The 12,065-nt window shown below is 36.7% G+C and overlaps 1 protein-coding gene across 1 annotated transcript in view; it reads left to right on the top strand.

Moving 5' to 3' along the window:
- The window catches only part of TMPRSS11E (transmembrane serine protease 11E), a 50,964-nt gene extending 39,430 nt beyond the window's left edge, over nucleotides 1–11,534 (top strand). Inside the window, exons 8-10 of the mRNA XM_067736189.1 lie at nucleotides 632–891; nucleotides 1,498–1,640; nucleotides 7,659–11,534. Of these exons, the coding sequence (XP_067592290.1) occupies nucleotides 632–891; nucleotides 1,498–1,640; nucleotides 7,659–7,820 (565 nt within the window). The 3' untranslated portion in view covers nucleotides 7,821–11,534. The remainder of the gene's footprint in view (nucleotides 1–631; nucleotides 892–1,497; nucleotides 1,641–7,658) is intronic.
- Nucleotides 11,535–12,065: the final 531 nt, after the last annotated feature.

Here is a 12,065-nt window from a genome sequence, read left to right as displayed (position 1 = left end):
ATCAAAGGAAGCAGGAATTTGAGAGTCATCTATCAGAGATAGAGGCTAGGTGGATTGTAGGTTTGACCCTGATAGGGAAATTCCACGTTGTACGAAAAAATTAAATATGAAGAAATTTGGTAGTAACAAATTATACAACTGAATAGGTCGACTAGTTATATTTCAAGGAATTTCAATTCAATCTTCCAACCCAATGCAAAATGCCTACAGTATACAGGATAAGTAATGCTTTGTTAAATTATTGTATAACATTTTTGATTTTCAGAGAAATGTGTGGATAGGCAACATGGTGCACATAGAATACATTCACTTCTCTCATTCTGTACAGGATATGCTTTCCATATGTCCCCTGGAGTCAACTGATGCCCAGAAATGTCAAAAGGTCCTAGGATCTGGAGTGGGTGACTCAGCATGCTGAGTGGCGTGCATATCCTAAGAAACATGCCAAGGTGGAATTTCCACCTGATCTGACACCTGAGCCTTAGATTGGAAAGAGTTTGTATCTATGCATATAAACCATCATTTTAAAAAGAAAACTTACATTGATACTTTTACATTAAATTATTTAATATAAATAGTTATATTGGTAAAAATGGTAAAGTAGGATTTGTTCCTCATACTTTCTCCTCAGGTATAAGGACCCAGCCAGATGGACTGCTTCCTTTGGAGTAAAAATAGAGCCTCCAAAAATGAAACAAGGCCTCCGGAGGATAATTGTGCATGAAAAATACAAATATCCATCACATGACTATGATATTTCAGTTGCAGAGCTTTCTAGCCCTGTTTCCTACACAAATGCAGTACACAGAATTTGTCTCCCTGATGCATCCCGTGAATTCCACCCTGGTGATGAGATGTTTGTGACAGGATTTGGAGCACTGCAAAATGATGGTGCGCATCTGAGGAGAAAGTCAAATCATAGTAATTTAATTTGGTATTCTAAGGCATTTAAAAAATGGAATGCCATTATGCCAAAATATGTTTGTGGGTTGGTCATATGGACCGGGGCCAAGTCAGGCCCTACTTGTGAACTAAGTCATTTAGAAGACACATAAATTCCTTCAGGCCTTAGGTTACTATCAAATACATCACTACCACTATAGTAATTGTGCTTGGTAAGGTGTCTGAAAGAGTAAATATATCTGAAATTTTTACTAGGGTATTAACCACATAAGAGATTAGGGATCGTTAATACATACACCCAGTTGTGAAGATCAGAGAATCATAAAGCCACCATTCTCCCCTGCTGAAATTATCTTCTAAGCTTAACAATGACAGAGAAATTACTTAAACAACTGGAGCTTCTTTCCTAGGCACCTAACTTCATTTAAAATAGTTAGAAAAGAATTCATTTCCCAAATTTTACTGTACCTGAAAAAATATATATCCTAAGATTCTATGCCACCATCTTATCTAATAATTAATTATAAAAGACTTTCTTCAGGTTTATAGAATACATGTAGATTTATAAATATGAAGTCTATTTTTTTCCTTTAGGAAGTAGTCAAAATCACCTTCGGCAAGTACAGGTGAATCTCATAGACACTAAAATCTGTAATGAACACAAAGCTTACAATAATGCCATAACTCCTAGAATGTTATGTGCTGGATCCTTGAAAGGAAACAGAGATGCGTGCCAGGTAAGTGGTTTGCTACATAATTTTTTGTTCACCTTTTATTTTTAAATAATTACAGCTTTACAGGAAGTTGCAAAGATAGTACAGAGGGGTCTCATCTTCTATCATCACAGAGGTCTGTCTCCCTTTATAATAACATCTATTTCCCTCCCCCAACACTTTATCATCACTAACACCTGGCAATCACCAATCTGTTTGCCCTCTATAATTTTGTAATTTTGAGAGTGTAGCATCATACAGTAACCTTTTTTTAGAATTCCACTTTGATTTATTTATTAGTGTTTTTGACCAGACTCTCTCTTTGTAAGAAAATTGTGTGGTTCCTCTAAGTTAAACACACATAACTTATCACAGTCTACTGGCGTTGAGATTTTACTAGTTTGAGTGGGGTTTAGAATAGAAAATGTACATCCCTTTAAGTCTCTTTAACCCTCCCTCATTTATAATATTAAATATTAATAAATACAAATATTAAATATTTCCTCTCTATATGCTGAGAGCCACATCAAACAGTGTTTCTGCTTCAAGTGCCAAATGTAACTTAGAAAACTCAAGAGGAGAAGGGAAGTCTATTTACTCATAATTTGTTCTTTCTTTCCCTCTGGTTTTCTAAGATTATTTTTATATCATTTCTTTCCTGTTTCAGAAACTTCCTTTAGCCATTCTTTTAGTGTAGATCTGCTAGTGACAAATTCCCTTAGATTTTCTTTGTTTGCAAAATTCTATATTTCCTATTCATTTCTAAATCATAATTTTGCCAGATATAGAATTTAGGATTGACAATTTTTTTTCCCCAGCACGTAAATCATGGCCTCTGTGATCTCTGATGAGGAATCTGCTGTTATTAGAATTGTTTTTCCCTAAAAGAAGAGGTGTCATTTCTCTTTTGCTGTGTTCAAGGTTTTTTCTTTGTCTTTAGTTTTCAGAAGTTTGATTACGTATCTTGTCATGGATTTCTCTGGGTTATACTGCTTAGGGCTTGCTCAGCTTTTTAATCTGCAGGTTTATGTCCTTTGACAAATTTGGGAAATTTTCAGCCATTATTTATTTGAAAACTTTTTCAGCCTTACTTTCTTTTTTGTCTCTTTCTGGAACTCTAGTAACAGGTACGTTAGCTCTTCCATTATGGTCTCAGAGATCTCTAAGCTTCTGTTCTTTTTCTTTCCACTCCTCTTTCTCTCTGTTCAAATTGAGTAATTTCTATCATTCTGTCTTCAAGTTCATTGATTTTTTTCTTCCATCATCCCCATTCTTCTGTTAAGTACTTCTAGTGAGGTTTTTTTTTTTTTTGTAGATTATAGTATTTTTCAGTTCTGAGATTTCCATTTGATCCTTTATGTATGCTATTTCTTTACTGAAACTTCTAAATTTTTTCATTTATTTCAAGCAGGTGGTAGTTGCTCGTTAAGATATTTTTGTGATGGCTGCTTTAAAATCTTTGTCAGATAACTCCAACATCTGTGTCATCTCTGTGTCAGAGTCTATTGATTGCCTTTTCTCACTCAGGTCAAAATATTCCTGGTTCTTGGTATTGAGTGATTTTCAGATATATCCTGGACATTTTGGGTATTATGTTATGAGTCTCTGTATCTTCTGTTTTAACAGGGTTCCTCTGACATGACACCAAAGGGGGTAGGGAAGTGCTATCTTAGTCCCACTCATTGTCCTCTGACACCAGGGTGGTGAATAGTGCTTTGTTACTGCTGGATGGAGGTGGAATTTCAGGCTCTTCACTAGGCGTGGGTTTTTTTGGTTGTTGTTTTTTTTTTTTTTTTTTTTTAAAGGTTAGGGAAACTTATTAAATATAGTTTTCTTTAAATATTTTCTTTTTCCCATCCTCACCAACTTGTTGGATGAATAGAAACCCCCCCACCCCTTCCATTGAGGGGATTCCACATGTAAAGCCTGAGATAGTGAGGATGAAGTATCAATACAAAAATACCACTCTGGATGGGGGCATCTTGTTACTGCTCCCCTTGTGGTCTCCACTGACCTCATGGGGTAGTGGCCTCATCACTGCTTGGCTCTCCACTAGGCCTCTTCTGACATCACCCTACTGGGAGAGAAAGTTATGCCTCCTTACCATTGGGCAGTAGTCCATGCTCCCCAGCTGGTCACCACAGAGGAGGTAGAGGAGGGCTTCATCATCACCTGGCAGGGATGAAAGAGTGGCTCCCCACTCAGACTTCTCTGACATAAGTCTGATGGGGGATTGGGCCTCATTAGATCCTGGTAAGGCTGGAAGTCTAGGCTCCCCAATTGGCCTTTGCTTATGGGGGTTGGAATGGGGCCACAGTTTTTTCTGTTATAGGCTGGAGTGTGTACTCATCACCCAGCTTCAACATTATCAACTCATGGTCGATCTTAGTTCATTCCTATATATTTTAACCCCCCAACCTTCTTCTCCCCATCCTAAACTCTAGATCTGTTTTGAAGTAAATCACAGATGTATATGATTTCACTTGAAAATATGTCACCTATTCTACAATGCCATTTTGATAATAGTATTAGATGTGAATGTCTCATAAATTTGGGGAATTAAAGAGGAGAAACCAAGTTTAGCCTTGTGATTATAATATCCTGCTTTTCTATTTCAGGGGGGACCTGGCACTCATTTTCCCCCCTCTTTTATGTCTACTCTCCACAATTTTTGCCACTTTACTGCCTCCATGTATTTTTTTTTTTTTTTTTTTTTTTGCGGTACGCGGCCTCTCACTGTTGTGGCCTCTCCCATTGCAGAGCACAGGCCCGGACGCGCAGGCTCAGCGGCCATGGCTCACAGGCCTAGCTGTTCTGTGGCATGTGGGATCTTCCCGGACCAGGGCACGAACCTGTGTCCCCTGCATTGGCAGGCGGACTCTCAACCACTGCGCCACCAGGGAAGCCCCTTCCTTGTATTTTAATATCTCAAAAATCATTAATAACTTTATATGCAAAAACCTTTACTTGGGTGTCCTACTCCTTCCCATCTCAGTGGCATGTGGCTACCTCCTCTTAAAATATGATCTTTCTTTGGGTTCTATGATCCTGAAATATGGTGATTTTCCCCTCCCTCCTTCTCTAACAACTCATTCCTGGTTCCTTATTTTGGTTTCTCTTTCTCTTCCTCAACACTCATTTTTTTTCCTCTCTATATACTCACTCAAAGAAATTATCTTTTCTTTAAGTCAGCTGTCACTTTAATGACTTCCAAATCTACATCTTCAAAATTAACCTCTTGCCCAAATTCAGTCTCACATTTTCATGTACTCCAAAACCGTTTCCATTTATATGTTTTAAGTTGTTAGTATAAGACTAAAATTTATGTAATTGCCATCTTAAACTCAACAGGCATCACGAAATGTTACCTGTTTTTTCATTTCAAGTTTCTCATTTATGTGGTTGGCTTTCATTATTCTTGGAATCTTCTTTTACTCTTAAATCTCCTTCACATGTAATCAATTAAGTCATGAAATATTTTTCCTCTTTACTATTCCTTCCAAATTTATCTCTTTGTCTTTATTCTTTCTTTAAAGACCCTACTTTATTCCTTCATTACTTCATATCTTGATCACTAACATTGGTTTCTAGTTTGGCTTCTTCTAGTTTTAAAAGTTTCTGTTGTGATATAGATATATATATTCTTTTTTAAAAATTTTTTTATTGGAGTATAGTTGATTTACAATGTTGTGTTAGTTTCTGCTGTACAGCATAGTGAATCAGTTATATCAGTTATACATACACATATTCTTTTATTTTTTCTTTGGCTGTGTTGGGTCTTCCTTGTGGCAAGCTGGCTTTCTCTAGTTGCAGCGAGCAGGGGCTACTCTTCGTTGTGGTTCACGAGCTTCTCATTGTGGTGGCTTCTCTTGTTGCAGAGCTCGGGCTCTAGGCGTGCAGGCTCAGTAGTTGTGGCTCGCGGGTCCTAGAGCTCAGTAGTTGTGGTGCATGGGCTTAGTTGCTCTGCCGCGTATGGGACTTTCCCAGGCCAAGGATGGAACCTGTGACCCCTGCATTGCCAGGCAGATTCTTAACCTCTGTGCCACCAGGGAAGTCCCATACACATGTTCTTGAATAAACTTCCTGTTATGTTTCTCACTAAACCACTCACTAAAAATAACTGAATTTATGGTAAAAATAGGGTTAGATACAGACCAACAGACCCCTCAAAGGCTATGCAACTTTGTAACCAGATAATTAACATCAACAACAACAAAAATAATTGTACCTTGAAAAATAACTTAGACAATGTAGGTAGACAGAATGCCCAGGGTGGCTGGTGGCTGACTTAAGGGAAGTTAAAAATGCACAGAAACAATAGAGTAGAAATAACTGACTTGCTGAGGCTGAGACAATGCACATGGGAGTATAGCTCTGGGCAGAGGAGGAACTCCGACCTGCCAGGACCCAAGAATTAAGCAAGCCTGGGCTGTGCCACTCTGGGCAGGGAGAGGGCTTCCTCGGCACAGACACTCTTAACATTTTCTTAAAATAGAGCCTCAAAGGCTTCCGCCTGTGCAATAGCTGAGCTGAGGCCTTTTCTTCTGAAGATTGCAATTCTACTCCCATTATTCTGGCTCCACTGCCTAAGACAAAAACACATATAAGCCATGAAAACTTCCACCTTATCCTGATATAACTCCCCTATTCACCAATCGCATGTGAGCTAACTAATGTTAACAGAACCCACTATATCTTTCTCTATTTGATACTTGCTGGCATTAACTTAGTTTTCAGCTTGTAATGCTGTTAGACTCACTGCTTTCTTTTTTTCCTTAATTACCTTATTCTCAGACTCATTCACTCCTGTCTCTTAAACAAATTTAAGCTTTATTGTCTCTGGCATCTTCTATTTCTTTTTCCTAATCTGCTATGTCTTCACATATGCCTGGGTTTCAATTATCAAAATGATTTGTTATCAAATAGCTTCATATAATACATTTAATTTCTATAAGCAGATTGTACACTGCTTGAGAGGAGGGCTCATGTGTTTATACTCTTTTTACATCTCCTACCACATATGAGAGTATAAGTAAATACTTATTGGTTAATTGATTTAAAAATTACAAACACATTATTTCTAATTGAGTTATTATTACTATTAGTTAAAATTTTTATGTGGACAAAAGAAAATTCACAAGGAAGTTAGTATAATGTAAGGGGAAAGAAAGCATAGGCTTCTGAGTTAGATCACTCTGGATATTGAGTAGCGTGTGATATCAGGAAAATTGCTTAACTTCTGTTGGCTTCAGTTTCTTCACTGCTAAAATGGAGAAAATGAAACCTAACTCCATGTTTTGTTGCCAGAATTACATGGGTTAATGAAATAATATATTAATTAATAGTTTCATATAGTGCTGAACACTTAATTGGTGGTCAGTAACTAGAGACCCCAGGATTTTTCGGGAAGATCAGTCAGCACCTTGTTTTTATGACCTGTATAAAAAAACAGCCCACTGGCTGTTTTTCACAAAGCACAAACAATTGGAATTTGTGGTTATATATAATATTTACTAAGTTCTGTTTTGTGCCAGGCTCTATGCTGAGCACATTGCATACACTGTCTTGCATAATCTTCAAAATTATCATTGAAGGTAGGTATTATTAGGAGCATTACAAATAAGCAAATTAAAGGTCTTAGCTAGCGTCGAAGGGCCAGACTTGAGATTTAAACTCAGGTGTCTGACCCTAATGTCTGTATTCTTTATCAGTAATAAATTCTTCACCCTTCTTTTGGGAGCTGTGTCAAACTGATAAAGAGTATGGGCAGTTATTTTGTCAGATGTATCAGACTAGTACTGTCCTGCCAAGAGGTGGAGTCTTTAATCTCTGTGTACTGAACCCTGAGTCTAAGCTGTTCTCCAGGTAGGGGAGTGCCTCCTTTATGTGAATTACTGGCATAGATAAAAAGCATTGCTTCTCATTTGAGCACACTGAAGATTTTTGAAAACCGCCCCTTTCATTAAACTCATGTTAGAAAAACAGCACATTTCTCTGTGAAAAACTGAAATACTAATTACCAATCTCTCCCTTCTCCTTTAGGGTGACTCCGGAGGACCACTGGTTAGTCCAGATGCTAGAGATATCTGGTACCTCGCTGGAATAGTGAGCTGGGGAGACGACTGTGGGCATCCCAATAAACCCGGTGTTTATGCTAGAGTGACTGCCTTCCGGGACTGGATCGCTTCCAAAACTGGTGTCTGAGAGAGAACAACCTAGAAGAATGGAACACATTTTTGTGTAGAGGCCGTTCTTAGAGATATAGAATTGCAGAAGTCATGCAGATCACCTGGATGTGACTGATCGAACTAAACTATCTGCTATTTCCTTCCTAGCTCTGCTTCACTTAGCATCCTGCTTCTGCCAGATGGATTCTGTCCCAACTTGCAGTCACTTGTTTTCTATCATCAAATTTTGGCTTGTTGACATAAATTTCTCATGCATACATACAATCTGAAGCGATTCCCTCCTTCATTTCCCCAGTTTCTCTCATCTCGGTAAATTTCCACTTTCAAGGTGCAGGACAAAGAGTAAAAGGAAGTATGAAAAGGAAAGAGCTACATTTTTATGTACAGGAAAGTATTAGGTGTTTTTTTTCTTAATGAAATGAGGAAAGTGATCTTAATCATTATGAAAGCTCAAGCACACAGACAGCGGAATACCAAACACTTCATGACAGCAAAAGAATGGGAACTAAAGTTAAGGAAACAAAGAGAAACCGAAATACAACTTTATTTTCATTTCCAGCAAACAAGAGATAAGTGTGGGGAAGATTCTGTTTTCTTGTGGCCTATAATAATTATACAAACTATATAATGTACTTATTCTAAGTTAAAGCAAATAATATTTATTTAACATTGCACTACTGAGAATGTCAATATATAATAATAAAAAATAAATATCATCAATTTGCTTGATATTATAATATAATAATTCAAGAGGAAGGGGAAGATGGGGAAAATGTCACCAATCAATTTATTGCAAATTCTTTTAAAGTCTGAGGCTAGAATGAAAATTCACTTAAGAACAACCAGCATACCTTATGTGGTAAGATTTTTGTATGGTTGGATAGGAGGAAATAAAAACAGAATCAGTACAAACTACTGAATGAAATGGAATTATCACCAAGTGCTTGTGTATTTGTATTTAAAGCTTTTCCAAACTGCAAGGCCTTGAAGGGGAATAAGGTCCAGGTGTTAGTGTGTAGCTGTAGTTGTGCAAATGAAGCTAGAGGTCAGACCTCTATTTTGAAATGACTGCAGATTCCCCTTCTTACCACTCCCTCCCCCTCCTCCACATTTCCAGTCAGTGCTTGGACCATGGGCCTCTTAGACTCTTCTGGGCTCAGGGGGAAGACATCATCGCGAAAGCTGCCTCCTGCTACCTCTAGCATGACACTGAATTTCTCACTGCCTAGATATAAAGTTGATGAGAAAAAGCCTAATATCAACCACCTTCATAATTTCAGCTCTGGTAAATTATTACTGAGTTGTTAGATACACAACATTCAAGTGATCTAGGCACTGTGAAGTTAGGATCGGTGCCATGGCGTACAGGCCTGTTGGTGGTGAGATTTCACGGAATCTTTCCATTACCCTTTCCTCATTGTGTATAGCTACTCGTGTGAGTTCTGTATTGTACCGTAACCACTTAGTAGAAAAAGATTGATTTTTATCAACCTAAATAATGCTGGTATATGAACTGATAAAATTTAGGGACTTGGCTAAAGTAAGGTAGGAAATCTGATATGAACTGACAGCATTAAATATTTTGCAAAAACATATTTCATTTAATGAACTCTTTTGAAAAAAATTGAGGAAAATGTTGAATTTTAAACAAAGACTTAAGTACATTTCAAACTTAATTTCTCTCAGTGTTCTGTTAAAAATTGGTTCCCCTTGTTTGAGTATGTTTTGCAGTTGGGCCTCTAGGTAGCACACAGGTAGATCCAGGGAAGCAAGCCCTTGGGATGTTCAAGTAATAATGAAAACTGTAGTAAAACCGAAAGAATACAATTCATCTTTGCGAAGGCATTTAAAGATGAATCCATATAAATTGACACCATGAGTAGTATATTCCAGATTTCTGGACGTGACTTTCCAAATTAAAATAAATTTTATAATGTGATAATGAGGAATTTCTTTGGCAAACAAACTTGAAGAGATTTAAATTAAGGAGAAATTTTAGAAGTTTAATTTCACAATGGCATCATATTTCTCAGAGAAATATTTCTGATATTTTTTTTACAAAAGATTTGAGAAATAGAGGTTAGGCCACAGTGAAAATATGAGCAATAGTTCAAATTTTATGTGCACAGAGAAATAGATAATACTGTATCATATTTTTAAAATAACTTTCTTTGAAAGATAACTTATAAAGGGTTTCAGCATTCCTGGACATGTCTGTTTTAACCATCTCGTTGGAAAAAGTTAAGAAGTCATGACTGAAATAATACTTATTAACTGTGCAAGAGGGCAGGCCATTTCTCAGCGACGTCTTTTATCTCTCTTCCCACAGTACCTAATAAAGTGCTCTGTATATAATAGTCTTTCAATAAGTGTTGTTGAACTGACCTTTTATTTTTGTATTATGCAGAAAATATAGCTTTGTTATTATTTACACATTGATTTAACACATTTTTGACCGGAGACATATTACGGCCACAGGCGTTAGTTTCTGCAAAAATCCCCCGGTTAATAATGTGTTAAGAAGTAATCCCAGATTTTACATTGTGTGACTTAATCCAGTTATTTATACACACTAAGCCTCAGTATACTCACTTATAAAACAGGGATAATAATATTTACCTCAAACACCATTGTAGAGATCAAAATGAGATATTTCGAAGTGCTTAGCAAAGTTCTTGGAACATAGTAGGTGCTCAAGAAACAGTGTTATTATAACTGTTGCTGTAACTACAGTCTTATTTTATACAATTGCTACTTGATCACAATAGCTTGAATAAGTATTTTCAAAATGAAGAGATGAGCAGGTCAACAGAATGCACTGACTTCTTGTTTAATTTTAATTCTACAAAAGAAGTTTTATTAGGATCATTCCAAAAGAGATTGTCAAGTTGTTCTCTGTTATTCTAATTTTTCATTTCAACTTTTAAAAATGATAAACCTTATTAACCATAGAGTTACTGGATTACATGAAGATCTACAGTCTAATTCAAACGATGCCTCCTCCATGAAGCCTTCCTTGACTCCCTCAAGTGGAGACAACATTCTTTTTTCTGAAATTTCTTACCACTTAAAAATAACATTTTTATTTTCAGATAATCATAGACTCACACAGAGTTGTAAAATGTAATACAGAGAGATCCCGTGTATCCTTTATCCAGTTTCTGGCAAAGGTAACATCTTGCTTAGCTATAGTACAATATCACAACCAGGAAGTTGACATTGAGACAATCTATTAACCTTTTGACATTTTATGTTTTTAAAACATGCAGTTATTTGCATGTGTGTGTGTATTTAGTTCCATGTTGTTTTTTATCTCATGTATGGATTTGTGGGCCACCACCACAGTCAAAATGCAGAATAGTTTGATCACAAGGACCCCTCACGCTACCCATGGCCATCTGGCTCCATCCCTACCCTTGTTCCCAGTCTTTAACCCCTGGCAAACATTAATCTGTTCTCCATCTGTATAATTTTGTCATTTCAAGAATGGTATATAAATGGAATCATACGATATGTAAACTTTGGAGGTTGGCTTCTTCACTCAGCATAACTCCCTTGAGATCAATCCAAGTTGTGCGTGCCACACACACACAATAATTCATTCTTATTTTATTGCTGTGTAGTATTCCACAGTATGGAAGCACTGCAGTTTGTTTAACCATTCATACATTGAAGGGCATTCAAGTTGTTTATAGTTTTTGGCTACTATGAATAAAGTTACTATAACATTTGTATGTGGGTGTGTAGGTTTTTGTGTGAACCTAATTTTCATTGTATCTTCCCATTTTTTTCTCAATCTTATATAAAGTACTATGCAAACACACATCAATTGTCAACCCTAACCTCCTTTGGTGTACAAATTTTACATTTACCACTGTTCCTGGTGCATCATCCTATGTACTTACACACTTAGTAACTTTGCAGGACCAATTATATGTTCAAATACAATAAGACTATATCTTAATAATAGTGTTATTATCTTAATATCTTTTCATGTAAAAATAGGGAATTTAATAATTAAATTCTGTGACGTTCAATAAATTCACAAAACATTTTCAAAGAAACAACTTTCAGCAGAAAGCCAGTGCAGCAATAATGTTTTTTAACTCTAGAATATTTCTCTTGTTAGTTCTAGCACTCTGGTGGTGTAAATTAACAAACATTACTGATGTTCAGGTTTCTTCCTGCAAAATGAAGCCGCCATACCATGGATTGGGTGACTAATAAACAACAGAAATGTGTTTCTTGCAGTTCTGGAGGT

The sequence above is a fragment of the Pseudorca crassidens genome, chromosome 4 (genome assembly GCF_039906515.1).
Source record: "Pseudorca crassidens isolate mPseCra1 chromosome 4, mPseCra1.hap1, whole genome shotgun sequence".
Taxonomy (NCBI): Eukaryota; Metazoa; Chordata; class Mammalia; order Artiodactyla; family Delphinidae; genus Pseudorca; species Pseudorca crassidens.
This window is presented reverse-complemented; position numbering and strand designations above follow the sequence as displayed.